Consider the following 27,060-nt stretch of genomic DNA (forward strand, 5'->3'; position numbering starts at 1 on the left):
AAATTTCATGTAAGGAATTACTGTAGCTATAGACTAGATAGTCTAGACCATCCTGGGGGTGGGACACTAGTATTAGTTAAGACTAGGCTAGACATAGACAAGAAAGTAAAAATATAAACAAGTGGGATAGAGCTAGAACTAAATAAAACCCCGGTCATTCTGGTGGCAGCCTACCATCCTCTTCCTAGTTTTCCTATTAGGCTTAGGGAGAAGGTTCATCATCGGTGGAGACTTGAAATCCAAACACAGGGCATGGGTCTGTTGACTCACCACAGCCAGTGGCAGAAATATCCACAATCTCACCGAGGAGCTAAATGACATCAGGGTAGTAGCCTCCGAAGAGCCTTCACACTACTACAACAAAGAAGTCTTCAGACCAGACATCCTGGCCGTCTTCACTGTAAAGAACTATCCAAATACACTATGAACTGACAGTATACTCATCAACTCTTCCATGACTTTCAAAAAGGTTTCTGAATCTCTGTTGAAGAATAGTACTGCAGTACATAATGAACTCGACTCAGGCCACAACCCTGTGACCCTAGAACTAGTCGGTGCCAGTCACGAGGACCCAAGAAGGACCTACCACACGTACAGTGCAAACTGGGGAATGTACGCTGATCTGGTAGGACTACACACAGAAGAAGTCCCAGCCCTGAGGAAATTCACAAATATCTTAAATATATGCTACGAAAATTCCACCACGACAACGCGCCACCTGAACAGGAAGCAATACCTTCCTGATGAAATTCAAGAACTTCTACATTGTAAAAGGCGCTTTCGTAGACGGTGGCAGGCTTACAGGGATCCCACTGAGTGCTGTGTGATGTCCTTAGGTTAGTTAGGTTTAAGTAGTTCCAAGTTCTATGGGACTGATGACCATAGATGTTAAGTCCCATAGTGCTCAGAGCCATTTGAACCATTTGATCCCACTGACAGGAGGATTGCCAGCGGTCTAGTCCAGGAACTCAGGGTTCACCTAGCTGAGCACAGAAGTGCCTGCTGGGAACAAACTCTCCACGCAACCCAGAACGACCCAAAGAAGTTCTGGAGGATCATTACGGCCTGAAGGAATCCTGCCGGGTCCATAAAGCCACTGTTGGGGGAAAATGGCCTAGTGTACGATCCCACAGGCAAGGCTGAGGCCATTGCAAACTCCCTTGAACTACAGTTCAGAGATAAAAACATCAACGACAACGACCTGGCGATCAAGAAATAATCGTGGAAAGGACCATGCCAAAGTTACTGAGACGAGCCACCCAGACCCTGTTCCAGCCTGTCTCTCCCCAAACAGTCAACTCAGCCATCAAATGGCTCGGCACATCGAAATCACCTGGCCCTGACAGAGTCAGGCCACTGCAACTCACAAACCCACCTCCCACAGCTATACAATAGCTCACTTCCATCTATAATTCCTGCCTCGAGCAAAACCACTTCCCCACCCAATGGAAAACTGCAAAGGTTATCACCATTCCGAAACCCCACAAAAATCCCTTATTCGCCGAAAACCATAGACACATATCACTCCTAAGCTTCCTAGGTAAAATCTTGGAACACTTAATCCTCACCTCACTGCATACTGTCCTCAACGACAAATAGATTATCATCCCAGATCAGTTCGGCTTTCGTGCTGGGCATGGCACCACAATACAAGCCACCTGAGTGGTTGAGCAGGTCTGTAAGGCCAGGGCAGAAGTTCAGAGCACGGGTGCAATCTTTTTGGACATCGAGAAGACTTTTGACCAGGTCTGGCACGACAGCATACTATTCAAGCTCCACAGTATGAATGTCCCCTCTACTTCATTAGATGATAGGTTCTTTCTTAGTAAATATGAATTTATATGTTAGGCTGGACGAAAGCAACAGTAGTATTAAGCAAATAGAGGCAGGGGTCCCACAAGGCTCAGTATTGGGGCCCATACTCTATAGTATCTACACTAATGATATACCAAAGCGAGACAACACTCATCTTGCCCTCTTAGCAGATAACACTGCTCTCTACGCTAGCAACCCTAATCCTAATTACATTATCATCCTACTCCAGCTGCACCTTGAGGAAATCAGTCAATGGTGCAACATTTATGAGATATAAATTCAATAAATGTAATGCCTGACCTATTTAGGTAACCTACTTAAGACTGAAATACAATCACAATCTACTATGGAAACAACACATTACAGACATATGTAATTGGGGTTCAGCTCCAATATAGAAGTTGTATCCTCTGCTCAAGGGCAATGGCCTAACCACGAAAGCAAAACTACTAATGTGGAAGATGATAGCACTTGTGGTTTTACTTTACAGCTGTGAAATCTGGGGCATGGCCGCAGGCATTCACCTCCACAAACTGCAAGTCCTACAAAACAAAGCTCTAAGAATCATCACTCACACACCTTGTTTCGTCCCCAGCACACACTTACACAACGACACAAACATGCCAAAAATCACCACCATCATTCAGAACAGTACACAATCATTTTATGAGAAACCAAAAATCTCAAAAATCTCACCATTCCACCTCATCTCATCACTAAGTACCGATCCCCTCCATGTAAACTACAGACACCCGATGAACACAACCACTAGCCATTTCAAAGCATAAAACGCTGCTCCATCTATCATAGTAAACGCAGCACGATTACACACTCACAAACACACGTACAACCCTTCACTTCGCACCCCGAACCTTACACAAAAGGAATTAGGATAACTCCACGGGACGTTCAGTAGCTACGGGCTCAAACCCAGTCATGCAAACACGCACGGGAGCTCAGTTCGTAAGCGCACCTGACCATGGTGACATGTCTGATCGCCGAAATATTGAGACCGTTAGACACTATGAACCGGCAGTACAGCCATGCAGTCTTCGATCAACAAATACTCCGGCAGAAACCGAAGAATCAGACTTTTTGAAAGTGTCCTCAAGTCTCATATAGACGAAGAGTGTACACACTGCTTATTAAATAGCACTAACTGATGTCCGAATACTTTCGGTAAGATAGTGTACACGATCAAGAGGATGAGGTCGGTAGTTCCTCGAGGCTTGTTCGCAGACGATGCAGGTACCTGGAGAAAGGTAGCGATGTCACAAGATTGTACCAAGTTACAGGAACCTGCAGCGTATCAATGATCGATGCAGCGTCTGGCAATTGACAGTGGACGTAAATAAGTTTATAGTAAACTAAACTTGAATAAACCGCATATGGCTGTAAATTGACGATGTATTCACGACTGGTTTCGGTTCGTTCAAGCTGTATCTTCAGGTGGTTCTACTTATAAAGGAAAGCATCCTTGTAATCAGTACATTAGAAAAATTAATTAAGGATAGCCAATAAATATAAACGCACTTGAAAAGTACTTATAGTAACGTCGCGTATATCAGCAGACGGAGACACCCGCAGCGTTCGTAGTCCCAGAATCCAACCTTATAAAAAGGTAAGTAGTAAACAAACAGTAACCGGGAGAATAATGAAGGAGATCAGACACAATAACAAACTAGTGTGAACCGAGAATGAACTAGAGATGATAGGAGACCCCCCATTTGTAACGAAAACCCCTGAACGTGGTTGTCGCAAGGATAAAGCAATGGAGCGGTCAGCTATATATACTAAACTGGCGTACAACAGGAGGCGTTAAAAATGTCGCATATTTCGTATAAGCAGAACAAGAAATATATTATTGTTCGATCACACTATTAGAGACAAATTACTAGAAATAGTAAGTACCGTAAACCATACGAGTGACGTAAAGTGAAATGACATAGTAATAAAAATTGTAGGAAATGCTTAGATCAACATGTAGTTTATTTTAACAATACTATGGAAACATATTTCATCAAACAATGAAAGAACTCTCAAATAATATCTTCGACCGTTTCTTAAGTATTGGTCATCACTGTTAGACTCTTACTAGGTTGATCTGGCAAAAGAGATAGAGATTGAGAAAATGCAACGAACAGCGGTGCCTTTCGTCATGGGATCGTCTAGTCGAGAAAAAGTATAACTGCTAGAGACATAAGGTTTCGAGAGGCTGGCGGTTCTCCGACTGATCAAGAGGAATTTGTGGCGCTATCCGCCAGCTTCAGCCAGTGACTTTACGGTATGGCTGCTGTGACGTCACTTCTTGGTTTGTAAATTCAATTAAATTTGTCAGTAGCATTGTTCGTTACAGCTTAGCGTTATTTTGTCTCATATTTTCGCTAGCTCTGAAACACATCAATTTTTGATATCTGCAATGTATGATAATACTCTCTTTTGTGTTTCGTCAGTAATTTTAAAGTTTTGCTAGTTGTCACTCCTGCTCCTGGAGGATAATTTGTGTGGAGCAGCTTGTAAGGTAACGGTACTTGAGCTACACTGTCCTGCCACCTATCAAAAGCCGAATCACCTCCTTTTGCAGCGCGGAATGCTGCGGGACATGCAGAAAGTGAGTCAGTGAAGTTCTAGAAGGAGCCGACAGTGATACGGAGCCATGCCGACTCCCAGTGCGCTACTTGTTTCGATTGATCATCCAAGGCGCGAATAACCAGATGATGGTGCCACACAGATTCTCGACTGGGTTGGAATTCGGCGAGTTTTGTGACGAGAGGAATACAATAAAATCACCCTCGTGCTCTTCCAGCTACGCACGTATGCTGCGACCTATGTGATACATTGCGTTCACTGTCCTTCTAGTAAATGCCATCGTGCCGAGGAAAGACAAGGGAGGGGGGGGGGGGGGAGGGGAACTTAGTCCCGAGATAGATGCGTGGTTGTATTGATCTGATGTGCGTTCCAAAAAAAAATGGCTCAAATGGCTCTGAGCACTATGGGACTCAACTGTTGTGGTCATCAGTCCCCTAGAACTTAGAACTACTTAAACCTAACTAACCTAAGGACATCACACACATCCATGCCCGAGGCAGGATTCGAACCTGCGACCGTAGCAGTTGCACGGTTCCGGACTGCGCGCCTAGAACCGCGAGACCACCGCGGCCGGCTGTGCGTTCCAGAATGTCGAGGTAACACAGAGAATGCCTCGAAAAAATTCCCCAGACCCTAGCTCTCCTCCTTTTGCCTGGAGCCTCCCCAAGAGTGTTTCACGCTGTTCCTTTGATACTTTTGTGTCCGATGGAGCGTAAAACGTGATTCATCTAAAAAGACCTCCTGTCGCAACTCACTGGACGTCCAGTTTCGGTATTTACGTGCAAATTTTAGCCTTCGGCGCCCATGAACAGTTATCAGAACGGATGCCTTCTGCGAAGGCCCAGAAGTAGCAATGTTTGCTAAATGATCTATGAAGAGACACTCTTGGTATCCTCTTGATTCATCAGGGAGGTCAGTTGCCCAACAGTAGCACGTCTATTCACCAACATACATATCCGCACGCGTTGTTCACCCCTGCTCATCTATGGCCCGTGGTGCACCACAGTTGTCTCAGAAACGGTTTTGGATAGTGACGCTTTGTCATGCTTTAATCACGGCGGCGCACTTCGAAAATCCTGCCACCTTTAGCCCGAAAGCCAATCATCATACCCTTCTGGACGTCACATAAATCTCTCCGTTTCTGGTCTACGACAACGGTTGCACCGGTTTCCGCGTCCTCCGTCACCCCCCCCCCCCCCTTTCCCCCTCCACCCACTTACACACGCTTTATGTACCCTCCATTGCTACTGCTGCTACGTACGCTTTTTGAGTGGTTAGTGTACTTTGACTTGGAACACTAGCGGTGGGCACATTAAATTACACAGGACGGTGTATATAGCTAGTCTATTTTCCCTAAAAAGTTGTGATACCCCTACCGCAACTTTTTAGTCCATTTTCTGTGTCGTCGTCTCCAATCCAACTGATGATTTTCTTCTCTTTATTGCTCCTATGGTTGATGCAGGAACATTTCAACCTCAGCTGGCGATTCGGTTTATTTAAAATTTGTCTCAAGCCCGTCTGCAGCTCCACAAAGGCTTGAAGTTACATATTGAAACATGGTTTTACGTGCCTCGTCGCATTAAAACACTGGCCGATCACAAGAATAAAGCAGTAGAACAGTTGAGGCCAACGAGTCATTATGGTATGGTTGCACCTTTGCGATAGATGGTAAACAACTTCTGGCAGTACATCTGTATCCCTATCACAAAGTCTGTTTCGGGTTTGTTGTTGCATTTATTTATTCAGGTATTAGTGCAGTGTTTCTAACGATATCCAGTTCGTAATTACAAGCTGAATTCGCAATACAGTTGAGCGAAGGAACTGGTGATTAGATGTCTGGAAAAGCGACTACAACTCATCTGATAAGGGTCGACATTGCAACAAAGTTTTCCCAAACATTTGAGGAAGTCTGAAGCTACTTCATGCTTCACCCACTAAAGGCGTGGTTTACTCGGAAACTAAGCGTTCAGGATCAAAAGGGGAATGGAAGGGCTATGGGAATATGGAATGGTTATTTCTCTAGTGTTGTGTCCCAGTGTTAGAGAGTGTGCTATAATACCAACTATAATTAAAGGTTAAAGACCTGGAGTTGGATGTAGTTGTGAATAGCGAAGTACATGTCACCTCCTAGAAACTGAATACAACTATAGGTGGCAGGAATTCCACACAGTTCGCTTCAAGAACGTAACACTCACAGTATAAATGTCAGTGAGAGTGGAATTGTGTGCAACGCGACTGACAGGAGAAATGGTAAAGCGCTAGCTACTGCAACACCGAAAGACTCAACGGTTAGCAGTAAAATGTCGCCTTTGGCTGCGTCACCAAAATAAGACTGAACATCTAGGAGATGCGTAGTCCGCTGCCACAGACAGCGTAAGGGATGTTGCTTAATGTTTACATAAATGCTAGACGGTGGTTTAAAATTTAGTGTTTTTAAGGAATTGTGCTGAATTTACTTGCTGAGATAATGCTGTACGTGTAATGTAGAAAGTGCGACATTTAAAGTCATAATTTGCTACAGAAGCACGCTCTAATTGTAGTGATTGGACAACTGGCAGATTTTAATAAGCGACTCGCCAGTCGATTGTTCTTTCATTCAGCCATGTCGGCTACACTGCTGTTTGGAAAACGTGAAACATTCAGAAGCAATGGTCTGAAACACGCCACGACTAAAGTACTTATATAACAGCGGAACCATAATAAGTGATTTAAATGGCAGACAGATGGCTTGTGGGTAGCCCCAGCGGCGCCCTCTTTTGTGTGACTGAACAGGTCAGCGTCACGCAACGCCCAGTCGATGCGGAGACGTAATAACGAAGTGGAAAAGTGAACCAAGTGCCACTTTGTCTGGACGACATCACAGGGTGGGACTATCGGCATGTTCGGAGAGTTCGAACGGGGCCAAATAGTTGGTCTCCGGGATGCGGGTCCGTCGTTCCGTGCCATACCGGCTCGTGCTGCGCACGGTGCTTCAACCGTGAGGCGTATGTGGAAGCAATAGAGAGAAAAGGGCCGTACACAGCGCCGGCTGGACGCCACAGAGCGAGATGAAGGCTATTTTTCCCGCTCCTCCGTAAGGAAAGAACAGCTTCATCCACGGTGTTCGCGCGCTGTTGGAGCACTGCAACGGGTGTGACCATGTCTGTGTCGACGGTTCGACGCCATTTTCTGCAGGCGGAATTAGTGGCACGCATTGCATTGCGTCGCCTTCCATCGACCAGAACCCACCAACGCCTTTGGGCGCCATTGCCTATAACACTCAATCTCGTCTCTTTCATTTCGAGAGCAATCTGAACAACTACGCTACACCAGGTTTTACAGCCTGAGGCACTGCCCGTCCTGCGAGCCGTTCTACATGCCATATTTCTGCAGGATAAAGCCCCGCAGCAAGTGGAGAGGAATGTGCAAGCTTTCTTTGAAGAATGACAGGCACCTCTGCTTCCCGGGCCTGGGTGGACGCCCAAACAGACCGAGTGGCAGAGTATTTCCCAGCAGCATATTCAGTTCTTTGATTCCATCCACGATGCCTAACGGTTCTCATTGCAGCATGCTAAGGCCCTACTCCATACTGAATTTGCACAGTCACAGAGCATATACGGATCTGCAATGCCAATCATTTGTGTAGTGTCGTGTTCCTAATAGCTGGAATAAATTTCACTGTCATCATATCTCTCGGTCTTGGTGTTCCGCTTTTTCCAAATAGTAGTTTATATTAATGTTTTCCTGTATTCTCCGAAATTGAGTGGTTTCACTTAATGTGAAACAACCGACTAGCACAAGTCTATGACAGTTGCGGCAGTTGCATCAATGACTGACTCAGTCTTCAGATTTGAGTGATTTTATTCACATGTTTTTTCATCCCTTTCAGCTATGCACGAACCATGACTAGAGTTGTCGCGTTGTTTAGAACCAAATAAACTAACTTTTTTCAAGGAGGGGTGATCGTATATCTGAAACTGAAGTATTTAAAAATTTAATTATTTACTTAAATATAAATTTTTCGTACTTTTGGCATTAAATACGAGTTTTTGTTTGGAATTTTTGGCTGGTTTTAAAAGGTTAATAATTGTTTCTAGATTATAAATTTGTGTCTAAATAAAGAAACACTTGCTTTCTTATTTAAATTTATTGAACCCCTGTCTCTCTCTTCACGCTGGTTTGTACCCATTCTGGTTCTGTTTACGTAAATGCTGAGGTGACGTGAACAGAAAGCATGTAAGATTCAATTCTATTTAACTGTTTTGCGGCTTGTCACTTGCTATCTAAGCGTATACTGTCACTACCAGAAGTAATTGTTTGCGAGAAATATTTATCATCATTCGTTGACTTTCTTTTAATTTCTTTAATTAATATTGCTTCGTAATATGAATAATCCTTGTAGATATTGTAGATTGCATTGATTTTATGTTGAGGACCACTTTCCATCCACTCATTTGATTTCTTCTATTCCCACACCACTGTCCTTTCCACCATTCTAATCAATAATCATAGTTCACTATTAAGAAAACGCTTGTCATAAACATGAATGAAAAAAATGAACTAAAAGCAACTTATCGGCATTCCATAAAAATCAGATACCAAAACGGCATTAACAATGACAACAGGCGATAACAGATTACAGACAAGATAATGATCGTACATTTGCCAGACGATCAAATGTTTCCGCGCAGAACTGAATGCGCCAGACTGCGTCGAGTGTTTTCGTTCAGTTTCTCCCACAGACTGGTTTCACTCAAAAGCATGAATGAATAATTCAACCGGTAAGTAAACTAAAACTGAATGAGTGTATTCTTTTCCAACAGGTAACTGGCTCAGTTATTTCCATTTGGTTGTTCTCATTATGTTGTTCTGGAAGAAAACAGTGGCAGCAGACATGGTTTGTGCTAACAACAGGTGTACTCTCTGCTACTAGCAGCGGGAGTAGGCTCCTGCCGTCGCGTGGGCGGACCTGAAGTCTTTTTCGGTATACGTATGCAACCAAATAAGTGGTGTCAAGGAACTGTAGGCTAGCTTTATCTTACTTACTTTTATATTCATAGGGTAGTTCTTTTTTTGGTATCAGGTTTGATTTTTAGTTCTTGGTTGGTTGTTTTCGTCATTTCCTAGTACTTCAACAATATTTCAAGTGTTTAAAAGTGTCGTGAGCTGTAAATTGGTTCAAATAATGAAACAGCTTACTTGATGTAAACTTTACAAACACGTCTTATAGAACACTGTATAAAATATTGCCCTTTTTAAACATCGAAGCAAAGGATGTGATAAATGCAGAAACAAGTAAATAATGAAAAATCCGTACTGATTTCAGTATATCACATCTTTGTGTACACCACTGGTCTTGCAATATGCTGTTTCTACGACCTGAACAGCATCAAGTTTGTTTATACAATAATTACGGTACCATCAGAGTGAAGTGCGCTTTCGTGAGTCCACTGGGTACGGGAAGCTCAATAACTGATGCTAACGCTTCCATTACCTATGGGAATTACGATTTCTCATCGAGTCTTGCAAACTTAAAAACAGGTGATAAGAATTTGACGGACTGAAGGGAAGAAGCGTCTATTTTTTTTTTTAAATTGACGTGTTGCCAACTGGAAATGTGCGACCTTTGTAATGCCTGTATAATAATTTGTTACGTCGACGATTACTCAAATATTTTTAAAAAAATATTCACATTATCGGTTTCGGCAAATATTCGCCATCTTCGGGTGTGTTTGATTCACAAACTGATTCATACACATAAAGAAATGAAGTAACGTGATTTGAACATCATGATCATTTAATGTCTGTAAGGATATGCAGATTATTTGCAGAACAGCAACTTGTGTTGACCAGTTCGATATAGACACAGCCAAAGTTACATTAATCACTTTTATATTTAACTGGTGACTACTTTTGTGTTACATGAACCCATTATCAAACCATCCAGAGAGAGAAAGCAATATTTTACGAAATAGCATATAGACATGTCAAGACGTTACGTATACCAGCCACAAAGTCGAGTTTAAACATGAACAGAGACAGAATAAACATGTATGTTAATTCCGTCACTGTTCAAGTTTAAAATTGACGTGTATGTTTGTTCTGTCACTATTCATGGTTAACCTTGACTTTGCCCGACGTATATCTAAGATCTTGACACGGTTTCTGTAATCGTTCGGAAAATACTGTTTTTTCTCTCTGGATGATTTGAAAATTGGCTGAGATAATCCGAAAGCAGTCATCAATTACGTAAGAAGCGAATGTTGCAATTAAGGCTCTGTCTATTCCGAAATTTGAATGAATGTAAATCATATCATTGCATCGCAAAAAACAGTGTTTCTCACGTGACTATATGATGTACATTCATTCAACTGTTAAATGTCTATGATGTTCAAAGTGCTTAACTATATTTATTTATCTGTATGAAGCTTTTTGTTGTTTAACCCTAGCAATACCAAGCAGGATGGAGGATTCTTTACGCCCATCTTTCGAAAATATTATTATGTAATCAGTTACTTTATATTTTGAAAAAAAAATATTTTTTAAATGATTTCTTCTACCATATTCCATAAATGTTTTAAATATTTCAGTTAAACTTAACCCAAAATTTAAACTCCCTGTAGAGGATACCACTTTCCCCAGTGAATGTCGCATTGAATATTTCCAAGGTCTAACCCTTACTTACACATCAATATCTCCTTAAAAATTATGTTGAGAGCAAAATTCAAAAACAATGTACGAAATTTGCATTTCTGAAATTATTTTTGTTCTTTTCATAAAGTCGTTAGTATACATTATTAAGTGTCTTGTTACTGCTAAGAGTGTGTTAAAAGCTATTTTCAGGTTCTGAATATTACTTAAACATCAGTATCTTTTTCAAAGATTATGTTGTTAATGTAGCTGAAGAAGAACTAAGTAATTTGGTATTTTAAATAATTTCTTTAAGATGCGTATAAAGCAACTCCACTCCCCCCCCCGTTGGTAATGCGCGTTATAGAAAAATAGAATATGCTTTACGTACACCTGAAGAAGGCAGATATTTGCCGAAACTATATATATATATATATATATATATATATATATATATATATATATATATATATATATTGAGCGATCGTTGTAATAAATTATTATAAGAAGAGCGTGGCTGCCTGCTTGTACCCTCACAGACTGACACTTCAGTATGACAGACGTAAATGAAATTGAGCAATGTCTGTGTGGATTCACGGCCTCTGTACGACATCGGCGGTACTGATTTTCAGCGAGCAGCAAAGCCTTATCAGAATGGCTCGCGCTAACGCACGGATTGCTATAACGGAGACAGAGAAAGTAAACGAGACAGCGTTTATCACAGGCGGAACCCTCTGCTCGCGGCTCGTTACCAGTGAAAGCGTTACGTAATCAGGCGGGGGCGGCTGCTTCCGCCCCCATAGGACTAGCACACTGGGGGCGGCGCCGTACAAAAGCCGAAGCCAACCCGCCGCCTCCAGCAGTCGCAGCCATGCACTCCAGAGCACTAACTTCGCTGTCTCTACTGGCGGTACGTACCCGGCGCCACAGCCGTATCGCGACTCAACCCTGCCGTCCACCGCACAGCACACAACACTAATTTCCGAATTCTACATCACTATGTTTTCAACCTGCACACAGCCCCGCACAATACCTTATCAGTTTTCATTTTAAGCTACTATACTTCCTCTTTTCCTTAATTATCCCTTTGACCTGGGAGACCAGTCATTTCTGTTCCTGGGTTTCGTGCACCATTATCCTGCTCTCAGGCCCAACATCTCCATATCCCTGTTGACATCATAATTCCATCTTGTCCGTGGCCTTCGTCGGCCCTTTCTTCTGTCCACAGATATTCATAATGCTGCTCGTGTTAGTCTGTCCTCGTCCACTGTAATTAGGTGCCCTGCCTACATCAGTCTCCTTTCCTTCATACTTCAGCCAATATGAGCTTCTGAGTACGGGTCTGTAGTTCTTGGTTGTTTAATACCCTCTCTGATGACTGTGTGTCACCTTTGACACGAATATTTTCTTTAATATCTTTCTCTGAAGGGTTTGTGGTTCTTCTTCATCTCTTTTTCTTAGTGTAAATGTTTCAGACGCATATAAAGGATGTTTCCATAAGAGCGTACAAAATTGTAACAATCATAGAAAATGCTGCACTGTACTATTTAAGGTGCGAAACCTGGGGTCGGAGAAGCCAGCTTAAGGAGATATGAGAGTACACTTATCTACAGCTTTCTCTAGCGTTACAGTTTTCCAGCTTATTTACAACTAACATGTGTACAAGTTTACGTGTACTGTGCTGTTTATTTCGGTGTACATTATTTACATCGTTCGAGGAAACAAGAAGGATGAGCCTGATTATTAGGAAGTCATGATGAACCTTTTGTTACTCTACTTGTCCATAAGGTAGCTCTGTTGTATCATATTTACATTGTCCCACGACAAATGTGCTATGAGTCAACGACTGACCCATTCACTACTCAATGTTATTCAGAGACGTGCGGTAAAATAAGGTGGAGAAGTACTGGTATAATTTCGCAGAACTCACTGACATGCACCTTCTGTGTGGAGAAGTACGTTGCAATGCTCTTGCTCTCGCTGCTGAAAGGCTGTCCAGGAAACTTTTCCTAACAGGAATCATCCGTCACATTTCCACGTGCATGTTCGCATCCATCTCAGTGCTGTGACCTTTGTTCCCTTCATTATTTCCTATGGGGATTTCTAAAATCACTTGTTTATTAGACGTCAGTGGATGCGGAGAAGAACTAATTACCGGATATGTAACTGCTTTTGATGTGCTTTGAAACACTCCAGGGATATTTGTCAGTGTGCGTCAGGAACTTGTTCGCCGAAGTCATGCTTGCATTGAGGTTAATGGCCGTCATTTTCAGCACATTTTGTAAGGTAGAGTACAAATGGTACGTACATTGTGTCGTTGATGGTATTTGCGATTGACTGTAAATAATGTAAATAAAAAAGTACAAAGTAATATGATTTTATTCCTATAATATCACTAAGCTGGCTTCTCCGGCACCAGGTTCCCTACCTCAAATTGTTCAGTGGAGTATCTTCCATGCCTTCTTCACTTTTTACACGGCCTTACGGAAAGAGCCTGCATAGCTACCAGAAGAATAACACTCGAGTATAGTCTCATTTTACAGTTGTCGAAACGGCTCTATTGCACAACGCGTCCCGAAACCGAAATATGCATTTTCCTATATCTTAAACTCAGTTTCCATTCCATTCCGCTCGCTAAAAAGTCTTCTCGCATTTTTTGCGAATTTGTACAACATATTATCCCAGAAAGATGCTCTTTTAAAAGTGATTTCATCTACGGACAGTGGGGCATCATAGATGGGTACCTTTCTCACGACCACGATCTTATTTTCTCCTCGTTAATTTGTAACACTGATTTCCTTGCAATATTTCTGAAAGAACTTATCATGAGCTGGGAATCGTCTTTGCCATCACCTATCAGAACAACGTCGTCCTCATATATGAGCCGATTTATTGTGTCCCTGCCCAGTCGTATTCGAGATGGGTTCAATTTCTTGTATTCTACAATTTTCTTTTCTAAAATCACGTTTAAAAAAGTATTGTACATGATGTATCTCTTTCTGTAAGACAAGCTCTGACTTCAAAAACTCTCTGACATTCCTGTACTGATCTTTACTCTGCAATATATTTCCTCTAAACACATCTGTATCAAAAGTACTTCAGTGGAAACTGAAGCTCTTTCTAGACATTTCGAAATCAACGAAAACCATGTCAGTATCAATGTTATGTTTCCAATCCTTCTCGGTTACTGAAGTAAAAAGCAGATTAATAGTTGATCGGTTTCTTCTGAAACCACAGCCATAGTCCACTATAATTCTGATATTACACTGGGCAGGAACACAATAAATCGGCTCACATTTGCGGACGACGTTGTTCTGATAGGTGATGGCAAAGAGGATTTCCAGCTCATGATAAGTTCTTTCAGAAAAGGAAAGCAATGTTACAAATTAACGTGGAGAAAATGAGCGCACGGTCGTGAGAAAGGTGCCCAGCTATGATCCCCCATTGTCGGCAGATGAATTCACTTTTAAAAGAGTATCCTTCTGGGATAATATGTTGTAAAAATTCGCAAAAATATTAGAAGACGTTTAGTGAGCAGAATAGAATGGAAACTGAGATTAAGACATCAGAAAACGCACATTTCCGTTTACGGGAGCAGTTTCGAGAACTGTAAAATGAGACTATAATTCTTCTGGTAGCTCTACAGGCTGTTTCTTTAAGAGCGTGAAAAAAGTTAAGAAGACATAGAAGATACTCCACTGAACAATTTGAGGTAGGGAACCTGGTGCCGGAGAAACCAGCTTAGTGATATTATAGGAATAAAGTCATATTACTTTGTACTTTTTTATTTACGTTAGTCAAAGTCAACTGCAAATACCATCAACGATACAATGTACGTACCATTTGTACTCTACCTTACAAAACGTTCTGAATCTGGCGGCCATTAATCTCAGTGCAAGCATGACTTCGGCGAACACGTTCCTGACGCGCACTGACAAATATCCCTACTCTGTTTCAAACCACATCACTGGCAGCTACAAGTCTGGTAATTAGTTCTTCTCCGCATCCACTGACGTCTCATAAACAAGAGACTTCAGATATCCCCATGTGAAATAATGAAGGGGACTAAGGTCACAGCACTGACATGGTTGCGGACATCCCTACTAAAATAAACATTCATCATGACGGAGGATTCCTGTTACTAAATAGTTCCCTGTACAGCCTTTCAGCAGCGAGAGCATTGCAACGAACTTCCTCACACACAAGGTGCATGTAAGGGAGTTCTGCGAAAGTATATCAGTACAGTTCGATCTTATTGTACTATACGTCTCTCAGTAGCACTACGTAGTGAATGGGTCTGTCGTTGCTGAAGCGCCTAGAACCGCTCGGCCAGCGCGGCCGGCTACAACGGAGCCAATTTATAGACAAGTACAGTAAACAAAAGCTTCATCATGACTTCCTAATAATCATGCTCATCCTCCTTGTTACCTTGCAGGAAATAAGGAATGTACACGGAAATAAACAGCTCGATACACGTAAACTTGTACTCATGTTAGCTGTAAATATTGCAAGAATTTCCTTTAGGGAAGTACACTACTGGCCATTAAAAATGCTACACCACGAAGATGACGTGCTACAGACTCGAAATTTAACCGACAGGAAGAAGATGCTGTGATTTGCAAATGATTAGCTTTTCAGAGCATTCAGACAAGTTTGGCGCCGGTGGCGACACCTAAAACGTGCTGACATGAGGAAAGTTTACAACCGATTTCTTATACACAAACAGCAGTTGACCGGCGTTGCCTAGTGAAACGTTGTTTTGATGCCTCGTGTAAGGAGGAGAAATCACGTTTCCGACTTTGATAGAGGTTGGATTGTAGCCTATCGCGATTGCGGTTTATCTTATCGCGACATTCCTCCTCGCGTTGATCGAGATCCAATGAATGTTAGCAGAATATGGAATCGGTGGGTTCGGGAGGGTAATACGGAACGCCGTGCTGGATCCCAGCGGCCTCGTATCACTAGCAGTCGAGATGGCAGGCATCTTATCCGCGTGGCTGTAACGGATCGTGCAGCCACGTCTCGATCCCTGAGTCAACAGATGGGGACGTTTGCAAGACAACAACCATCTGCACGAACAGTTCGACGACGTTTGCAGCAGCATGGACTGTCAGCTCAGAGGCCATGGCTGCAGTTACCCTTGACGGTGCATCACAGACCGGAGCGCCTAGGATGGTGTACTCAACGACGAACCTGGGTGCACGAATGGCAAAACGTCATTTTTTCGGATGAATCCACGTTCTGTTTACAGCATCATGATGGTCGCATCCGTGTTTGACGACATCTCGGTGGACGCACATTGGAAGCGTGTATTCGTCATCGACATAATGGCGTATCACCCGGCGTGATGGTATGGGGTGCCATTGATTACATGTCTCGGTCACCTCTTGTTCGCATTGACGGCACTTTGAACAGTGGACGTTACGTTTCAGATGTGTTACGACCAGTGGCTCTACCCTTCATTCGATCCCTGCGAAACCCTACATTTCAGTACGATACTGCACGACCGCATGTTGCAGGTCCTGCACTGGCCTTTCTAGATACAGAAAATGATCGACTGCTGCCCTGGTCAGCACGTTCCCCAGATCTCACACCAATTGAAAACGTCTGGTCAACGGGGGCCGAACAACTGGCTCGTCACAATACGCCAGTCACTACTCTTGATGAACTGTAGTATCGTGTTGAAGCTGCATGGGCAGCTGTAACTGTACACGCCATCCAAGCCCTGTTTGACTCAATGCCCAGGGGTATGAAGGCCGTTATTACGGGTAGAGGTGGTTGTTCTCGGTACTGACTTCTCAGGATCTATGCACCCAAATTGCGTGAAATTGTAATCATATGTCAGTTCTAGTATAATATATTTGTTCAATGAATATCTGTTTATCATCTGCATTTCTTCTTGGTGTAGCAATTTTAATGGCCAGTAGTGTATTCCACAATATTCCAGAGCCAAGAACAGAGATGTAAACTTTTTTGGAAGTTTTACTAACGTTTGGAAGTATCACTACTGCCAGCGCTACAAGAAGGTGATATGACCAAGATCTTGTAGTTTCTCGACAGTCACTAAAGTGACTTTGCTTAGGACGCTATTAGCGGTTGCACTGGTTGCAAGTGAGAATCCACAGCTCGTCTCTCTTCACGTGATACGATGTGCAGCCACTTTGGATAGCTTTCACGCAGTACCTGGTGAGTGGACTCACGCCCTGAGGTAGAGGCATCAAAGACCGTCCTGTCCCCACGTCGCCGCTGCGCCAATAAAATGTAAATCGCCTCTCTGGCTCCTTACTTGCACTGTGCCCCTCCCGACATCCATCCACTGCGCCACTGAACGCTGTGAACCTGCGTGTACATTGCACACGCACACAGATGCCAGAATTCCTTTCTATAGCCTTTCTGATCAAGTGCCTAAACATTACCGTTCGTCACAAAAAAGTAGGCATTACAATATATAGTTAATTTTTACTTATGGACCGTCTGACAGCAACTGAATAAAACACAATTGTAGTGCGATACGCGTTTCGCCTTTATTTTCTGCAAGGCATCATCAGTGGCCTGCAATATGTACATATGTTAGCTATGTAATTTACATTTTTGTCACTGTGCGTATAGGTTGTAAACAGTTCTGATGGTTGGTATTTCCTATTAAGTAGTAATGTTTTGAACTGTACTTACAGGCTGCGTGGACAATTTCAAACATATTGCGCTCCTGTTGCATTTTTGGTGTTGTTGTTCTTCTTATGAATGCCAATTTGCGGTTGTGAAACCAAACCATTGCATTGAAACCAGCGTTCAGTTCATAGTGCTGTGGTATGTGGAAAAAAACCGAAAATTGGCATTCATAAGAAGAAGAACAACACCAAAAATGCAACAGGAGCGTAATATGTAAGAAATTGTCCACGCAACCTTTAGGTTCAGTACAAAATATTACTACTTAATAGGAAATACCAACCACCAGAACTGTTTATAACCTATGGGCACAGTGACAAAAAATGTAAATTAAATAGCTAACATATGCATATATTCCAGGCCACTGATGATGCCTTGCAGAAAATAAAGGAGAAACGCGTATGGCACTAAAATTGTGTTTTATTCCGTTGCTGTCAGACGGTCCATAAGTAAAAATTATCAATATACCGTAATATTACGCTCAGCTGAGGAATACAGGACCAAAAATGTTGTAGGCATTACAATGTCAAATCACCCAAGAATTCCACTTTTTGAGGCAGTACTCGATCTCCTGTGGCAATATTTTCATGGCGGCCGTTAAAGTTGCAACACCTCTAAGACGGCGTGCGACAAATGTCTAATTGGTATGAAAACTACATTCTTAGATATGCAAAAGATTTTCATTTCAGCACACCAGCGTAAAATAAGTATGGTTAACGGCACCTTCATACAACAAAAGTGAAATGCTAATAATTCATGGAGCAGAGAGCAGGAGGAACAGGTCAGATAGAATAGTGTCTCACCAATTATGTTTTATTCCCAGAGCTGTTAACAAAGGAAACTTTGTATTATTTACAAATAAAATTTTCTAGTAAATTTAACAGAGGTTAAAAAAAGAGAGGCACAACCACATTACTTTAGACTTTCTAAAATTGACAGATAGAATAAAAACGTTAATCATTTAAAAGAATTATAGCCTGTTTCTCTGTCGTAAGCCCGCTGACTCAACACGCCAATCGAGGTCGGCTTGTGGAAGGTGACCTTGTAGCTTACAATTACACAAGCAACCCGCGCTAATCGCCCACTTTGCTGGAACGCAAAGAGAGCAGAGACATTACATAAAAACGTGCCATGAAAATGATGTGCCGGCCGGGGTGGCCGAGTGGTTCTAGGCGCTACAGTCTGGAACCGCGGGACCGCTACGGTCGCAGGTTCGAATCCTGCCTCATGCATTGATGTGTGTGATGTCCTTAGGTTAGTTAGGTTTAAGTAGTTCTAAGTTCTAGAGGACTGATGACCTCAGATATTAAGTCCCATAGTGCTCAGAGCCATTTGAACCATTTTGAAAATGATGCAAATGAAATTAGTGCTGAAAGTAATTACAGGCTAAGCAATGTTCTGCACGAAACTGGAAATGGGAATCATAATACACTAATACATTCCAAGCCCAAAAAGATAAAATAACGAGGGCTACTAATCAATTTTACAAATTGGAAGTTGTTATGTGCATTTACAAACAAACAAATTATTACAATTTCAGAAGAACTGGATTATCGATTAAAGCAAAAAAGCTTCACAAATTAAGCAAGTCAAAGGCGGGTTAAGTCCAAGCCCCTTTTGCAAGCAGTTCTGTGCATTTAGGGCGTTAGATCGTCGAAACCTCGAGATGGTTGGAGGGCCCTGCCCATAGCACTCCACACATTCTAACTGTGAGAGATCAGATGACCTTACTGGCGAAGGTAGGGTTTGGCAAGTACGAAGAAAGTCAATAGAAACTATCGCAGGCGGGAACTATCTTGCCGAAATGTAGGGCCAGGATGGCTTACCAAGAAGGGCAACAAAACGGGGCGTACAATATCTTCCACGTACCATTGTGCTGTAAGGCTGCCGCGGATGACAACCCAAGGGGTGCTGCTATGGAAGGAAATGGCAGCCCAGAGCATCACTCCGGGTTGTCGGGCCTTTTGACGAGCGACAGTCACGTTGGTGTCCCTCTGTTGTCGGATGTGTCTCCAAGCAGTCTTCGCCGGTCATCGTGGCTCATCTCGGAATGAGACTCTTTACTGAAGACTACTTCAGTGTATGAGAGTACAGGCCTAATGATGTTCCCGACAGCGCAGCAAACGGCCTTCTTCTTAGTACCGTAGCCAATGGTAGTCGGCGCAAGGGGAGCCACGAACTCAGCTGCCTTTTCATGAGTCGCCTATTAATGGCCCTTCTTGTCTCAAACGCCAGTTGCTTGTCGGATCGATGATACCGATGAATCCGAGGCTGTGAGTGCGACTCTGCTTGATCCTCTCGTCCTGACGGCTCTCTATATGGACGGGTTCGTTTTTGACGCTGTGACCGGCCATGGTTCACCCATTCCGCCAACGTCGCTGGATACTGGCATTGCTCCTGTTCATATCTCGAGCTACTCGCCGCTACTCCAAGCGGCCTCTTTGAGCCCGGCTACACGTCCTCTCCTAAATGGTGACATTTGCGTATACACTGTTCACGCGCCAGTCTGCGACTGGAATCACTCAACAGAGGAAAGTCCACTGGACCTGACGGGATGCCAATTCGATTCTACACAGAGTACGCGAAAGAACTTGCCACCCTTCTAACAGCCGTGTACCGCAAGTCTCTAGAGGAACGGAAGGTTTCAAATGATTGGAAAAGAGCACAGGTAGTCCCAGTCTTCAAGAAGGGCCGTCGAGCAGATGCGCAAAACTATAGACCTATATCTCTGACGTCGATCTGCTGTAGAATTTTAGAACATGTTTTTTGCTCGCGTATCATGTCGTTTTTGGAAACCCAGAATCTACTCCGTAGGAATCAACATGGATTCCGGAAATAGCGATCGTGTGAGACCCAACGCGCTTTATTTGTTCATGAGACCCAGAAAATATTAGATACGGGCTCCCAGGTAGATGCTATTTTCCTTGACTTCCCGAAGGCGTTCGATACAGTTCCGCACTGTCGCCTGATAATCAGAGTAAGAGCCTACGGAATATCAGACCAGCTGTGTGGCTGGATTGAAGAGTTTTTAGCAAACAGAACACAGCCTGTTGTTCTCAATGGAGAGACGTCTACAGATGTTAAAGTAACCTCTGGCGTGCCACAGGGGAGTGTTATAGGACCCCTGATTTTCACAATATATATAAATGACCTAGTAGATAGTGTCGGAAGTTCCATGCGGCTTTTCGCGGATGATGCTGTAGTATACAGAGAAGTTGTAGCGTTAGAAAATTGTAGCGAAATGCAGGAAGATCTGCAGCGGATAGGCATTTGGTGCAGGGAGTGGCAACTTACCCTTAACATAGACAAATGTAATGTATTGCAAATACATAGAAAGAAGGATCCTTTATTGTATGATTATATGATAGCGGAACGAACGCTGGTAGCAGTTACTTCTGTAAAATATCTGGGAGTATGCGTGCGGAACGATTTGAAGTGGAATGATCATATAAAATTAACTGTTGGGAAGGCGGGTACCAGGTTGAGATTCATTGGGAGAGTGCTTAGAAAATGTAGTCCATCAACAAAGGAGGTGGCTTACAAAACACTCGTTGGACCTACACTTGAGTATTGCTCATCAGTGTGGGATCCGTACCAGAACGCTCTTCATCGCGGTGTACCTTGCTCGCTAGGTTTAGAGAGGGTGCGTTTCTGGATGAGGTATCGAATATATTGCTTCCCCCTACTTATACCTCCCGAGGAGATCACGAATGTAAAATTAGAGAGATTCGAGCGCGTACGGAGGCTTTCAGACAGTCGTTCTTCCCGCGAACCGTACGCGACTGGAACAGAAAAGGGAGGTAATGACAGTGGCACGTAAAGTGCCCTCCGCCACACACCGTTGGGTGGCTTGCGAAGTATAAATCTAGATGTAGATATTACACGGAATGAAATTCCGCAAAAATTTGATGCGCTCGTATCGACTTGCCCGTTGTTTACTATCCTTGGTAGCTGCGTTTTAGAGCCACACATTCATCCGTCGGACGCTGAAGTTTATAATTTTGCGTTTTCTGCCGATACCTGTATAAACCTCAATTTGTGACCAATTTTCATAGCTTCTTCGTGGTGAGTCGGGTGTATTACTGTTTCTGGAGACAAAGAGAATTTCAAGTGATATCAGAGCAAAAAATTGATGTCTGTCCTTAAAATTAAGTAAACAAGTACAAGTCATCCTCAACACATGAACAGTTATATATAACACACTTTGATGTCTTCTAACACTCTCCAAAGCGTAGCCAGATACATTAAAATAGAATGCACGCTCAACGATTCGAAACTATTCATTTTTCAAAAAATTAAGACACATCAGATTCAAAATAATCCAGTTGCGTAGATAAACTTCGAGTAAGTCGTCTGTGAAATATGTCCCAGGAACTTGCAGCGAAGAGTTTCCCGACCTGCAGCAGGCTTCTGTTCATTGCGACGCACCCCACACAGGGACGATTCCACGCTGAATTCCACACTGCGTCACTGTACCCCACACTCCATACCACATGGTGTAAAGCAGCCGGGAAGCCGGCGGAACTCGGACGGTGCAATCGAACGTCAACGTTGAGTCTGCCAATTTTCTGACGTCATAAAGTGGGAAAAGCATTATGGGGGTCTTTTGTAACGCGCAAAACAATATCAGGCTATCACATATTCTGAATGTGAGTTTCAGCGAAGATCAGTGACACGGGAGAATACCACCATCGTCATACGACGGCATATTTCTTCAATAGAATAGTGAGGCCACGTATTTACTTTCAATCGAAGCTCATATTTCTAAGCAGAAACAACTTGAGGTTCTTCCAAAAACTCGTCAATTATTGTACCATGTGTTGTGTAAAATAACGGGAAACGGCATTGAGCCGTGTATCGACTCGTGGTACACCTTGTGTTTACATTCCATTGATTTTCCTCTGTTGACTGGCAGAGACCGCCGACAGTTTAAGAGGTCGTGATGTGTAATAGGCAGACATCTATTCCGACCGTCATACGGGAATTCCAACCTGCATCACGATCCACTGCAAGTACTATGGCAGTTATGCGGGAGGTGAGAAAACTTGGATTTCATGGTCAAGCAGCTGGTCATAAGCCACACATCATGTCGGTAAATGCCAAACGACGCCTCACTTGGTGTAACGAGCGTAGATAATTGGACGATTGAACAGCGTAAAAACGTTGTGTGGAGTGACAAATCATAGTACACAATGTGGCGACCCGATGACAGGTTGTGGGTATGGTGAATGCTCGGTGGACGTCATCTACCAGCGTGTGTAGCCAACAGTAAAATTCGGAGGCGGTGGTATTACGCTGTGGTCTTGTTTTTCATAGAGGGGCTTGCACCCCTTGTTGTTTTGCGTGACACTATCACAGCACAGGCCTACATTGGTATTTTAGGCACCTTCGTGCTTCCCAATGTTGAAAAGCAATTCAGAGACGGCGATTGTATCTTTCAACACGATCGAGCACCTGTTCATTATGCACGGCCTGTGGTGGAGTGGTTATACGACAATAACATCCCTGTAGTGGACTGCCCTGCACAGGGTCCTGCCCTGAATCCCATAGAACACCTTTGGGAAGGTTTGGAACACCGACTTCGTGCCAGACCTCACCGACCGACATCGATGCCTCTCCTCAGTGCAGAACTACGTGAAGAATGGGCTGCCATTCCCCATTCCCCAAAAGCCATCCAGCCCCTGAATGAACGTATTCCTGCGAGAGTGGAAGCTGTCAAGGCTAAGGGTGGGACAATACTATATTGATTTCCAGCATTACCGATGGAGGGCGCTACGAACTTGCAAGTCAGTTTCAGCCAGGTGTTCAAATGGCTCCAAGCTCTATGGGACTTAACATCTGAGGTCATGAGTCCCCTAGACTTAGAACTACTTAAACATAAGTAACCTAAGGACATCACACACATTTATGCCGGAGGCAGGATTCGAACCTGCGCGGTTCCGGACTGAAGCGCCTAGAACCGCTCGGCCACGACGGCCAGCTAGACAGGTGTCCGGATACTTTTGAGTACACAGTGTATCTACCCTAATAGACTGAGATTAAAGAAACATTGGGTAATTAGGACTCTTACTCGATACTGTGTTTCTTATCTTTGTCTTTCTTTGTCGTCTGACGTACGCAAGTAATCTTTAAGATTTATAGCCGTCGATGTAAGACATGGACTTTATTTTAAGATACTGTATATTTTTTTGTGACATTGGAAAGCTACTTCAGGAGGACTTCGGCATACGATATGTGTGATTTCGTCAAATTATAACAAGGAATCGTGCTGTGTAACACTGTCTCGCCCTCTGGAAAAAGCCGGCCGAAGTGGCCGTGCGGTTAAAGGCGCTGCAGTCTGGAACCGCAAGACCGCTACGGTCGCAGGTTCGAATCCTGCATCGGGCATGGATGTATGTGATGTCCTTAGGTTAGTTAGGTTTAACTAGTTCTAAGTTCTAGGGGACTAGTAACCTCAGAAGTTGAGTCCCATAGTGCTCAGAGCCATTTGAGCCATTTGAACCCTCTGGAAAAGAGGTCCTACAAATGTCTGCGTACTACACCAAATGTAAGCAAGCATGTCGCTCATGTATGGTTCGTTGTGAATGTCGTATCAAGTGCTCAAATTGGTGACTGTGAGCAGTGATACAAGCTATAACACCGGACTGACTATACTACTTGCTGAATTTCATACGAATATTTTACTCTGCACACGTGTGTTATATGGCGTTTCGTAACTTCGGGAGCCTTCGTTATTTTCTTTTTGGCCTCTTTTCCTGCACAGACATACACCGTCTGATCAAAAATATCCGGACACTATGTTATGCGAAATTCAGCGCTGTACATCAAAAGATACCGTCCTTCCAGTAGAAAGGAGACGAAGATATTGTGTTGTCAGCAGAGAAGCAGTAGCAGAATGGGGCAGTCAGGAGCGTTCAGTGATTTTGAACGTGGACATATTGTTGCATTGAATGTCATCTGAGTAAAAAGTCCATCAGGGACATTACGAGACTTCTAAAACTGCCGAAGTCAATTTTTGATGATTTGACTCTGAAGCGAAAACGTGAAGGAACGACCACATCTAAATTAACATCAGACAGACCTCATCTACCTATGGACAGAGATCGTCGAGCACTACGAGGATGGTTGTAAAAAATCGTGTGAAATCACCAGAAGGACTCACTCGTGAGTTGCAAAATGCTACCAGCAAATCCAGCAAGCACAATAAATGTGTGCAGGGGGTTAAAAAAATCGGGTACGGTCGCCGGCCAGTCCTCATAAGCCACACATAGTGGGGCTTGAAATGGTGCAAACAGCGACGATGTTTTAGAGTGATGAATAACGCGGCAATCTGATGGAAGAGAGTCCGTTTGGTGAATGCTTGAAAAACATACACTGCAACCACGTGTAGTGTCAACATCGAAATGCAGGTTTGGAGTTGTTACAAAGAGTGAGTGTTTTTCATATTTAGGTTACGGTCCTCTCACTGCACTGAAGAAAACTTCAGTTGCAGGAGGATACAAACACATTGTAACAAATTTTGTACTGCGTGCAGTAGAGATGCAGTTAGGAGACAATTACTGTCTGTATCAGCTTCATGTAGCACCTTGTGATGAAACAACATCTGTAAAGCAATGGCTTGTGGACATTGACATACCTGAACAATCTGGGCAGTGCCATTCCTGGTCTGCCGAGGGTCCCAGCTTGAAACCAAGAAACGTCTTTGGGATGAGTGAAAACAGCCACTTCACTCGAGACCCCAGCGTACAACAGCTCGGCGTTCTCTGGTTTTGGCTATCGAGAAACGGTGGGCTGTCATTCTCCACAGAACTTCAGAAACCTCATTGACAGTGTCCCCAGCAGAGTTCGAGCTGGTTTGAGGTTTGCACATACGCATATTAATGTCCAGTAATAGGTGTCACGATACATTTGATCATAGTGTGAATCCAAATGAGTTTGGGAAACGTGGAGCCCATTCTGTGGTTTCTGAACTTCCAATCTTTAAATGTTCTGTCTGGGCAGGATACCTGTCATGTTGATACCATATTAATTGCCTCGTCCCAAGTGCAATATCTTTACATGAATGCGGCGGAATGTCTGTTAATAACAGCAGATATTTCTTGTTATTTAGGGTCTCGCTAACAAAACAGGAACCAATGCCGCGATTCCTGTTAAGCCTACACCACGAGTTATGAGACCACGGTCGCTTTTTATCCACTTATGTCAGTTAGCGTGAGTTTTTATATGAACAGTGGTGCAGATTGAGAAGATTCAAGTTCCGTTGCTTTGTAAACGATTGTTCATTCGTAAGACATAATCTTTCGGAGGATCGCCACATTCTTTAGTTTTCGTAAACAGCATTCCAGGGACTGTAACCGAGTTGAAAGTCATTGCCATAAAGCTATTGATGGGGCGAAATTTCAAAAGGAAGAAATGTGTTGGAATGTAGAATCTGCAGAACACACCTTTGGCTGGTCCCATTCGCGGTTTCAGTGTCTCTCTTATTGACAGGTACATTATGTATTACTGCTGCTTATGTATAATTTGCATGTATTACAACAGCTGCTGTTCTTTTTCACTGGCGTATTCTATTCCTCACACTGCCAATTTATTAATATTTTTAGTAATATTTGTGAAGACTGGCCGTGTGGACCTGGGGTGGTGAGTACACCTTTCCTGTATAACTAACCGTCCGGCGATTTTCACAACTAAAGAAAGCGCTATTCAGTTTTTCGGACGTCGCATACATTATAGAGCTCTGAACAGTTTCACGAGGAAGTTGTCTGATCGCTACCTTAGCAGAGCGCAAACTTACAGGTTTCCAGTGCATAGGTAAACACACGAACCACCATACCTTCCTTAGTAGTTTCGTTACGTTTGGTACAGTTTGCGGCGTTGTTAACCCGTTAGTATCCGATCATGTTTCACATATGCTGTGACTGTGAAAAAGTCTTATAAAGCTATTTCGAATGCAGTAATATATCCGAGCGTATCCAAATACTACACTTGCATCTGCAATCCCCGATTCGACTTCAGAATGTGGCAGAAGATACACCGAACGAGAAACAGTTCCCCCTTATCCCTGTTGAACATGGGAAGAACGGACGTTGGTATCTCTCTGTAAATCTAGAATATCCTCTTTCTCTCTCCTTGTTCATCGACCACACAAGGTGAGGTAGTTAAGCATGCCAACCAAAATATATAAAGAACAAGAAAAAATATTCAGGTGTAGTCTGAGTTAAGTCAAAGCGGACGAAGTGACGAATTTTATGATGTTCTGACATACAAAAGTAATTTTTAACATGTATTATCGCACCAACTAATTTCATACAAATATATATATAATTTCGTAACTTATATATATATATATAAAGTTACGAAATTAGTTGGTGCCATACACGT

At 43.1% G+C, this 27,060-nt stretch overlaps 1 protein-coding gene across 1 annotated transcript in view; it reads left to right on the forward strand.

Annotated features, from left to right (window-relative positions):
* Positions 1 to 27,060, forward strand: part of LOC126419670 (uncharacterized) — a 96,406-nt gene that overhangs the window by 19,262 nt on the left and 50,084 nt on the right. The window contains exon 2 of the mRNA XM_050086857.1: positions 11,738 to 11,923. Within this exon, the coding sequence (XP_049942814.1) occupies positions 11,738 to 11,923 (186 nt within the window). The remainder of the gene's footprint in view (positions 1 to 11,737; positions 11,924 to 27,060) is intronic.

Source organism: Schistocerca serialis, chromosome 9, assembly GCF_023864345.2.
Source record: "Schistocerca serialis cubense isolate TAMUIC-IGC-003099 chromosome 9, iqSchSeri2.2, whole genome shotgun sequence".
In the NCBI taxonomy this organism is placed as follows: Eukaryota; Metazoa; Arthropoda; class Insecta; order Orthoptera; family Acrididae; genus Schistocerca; species Schistocerca serialis.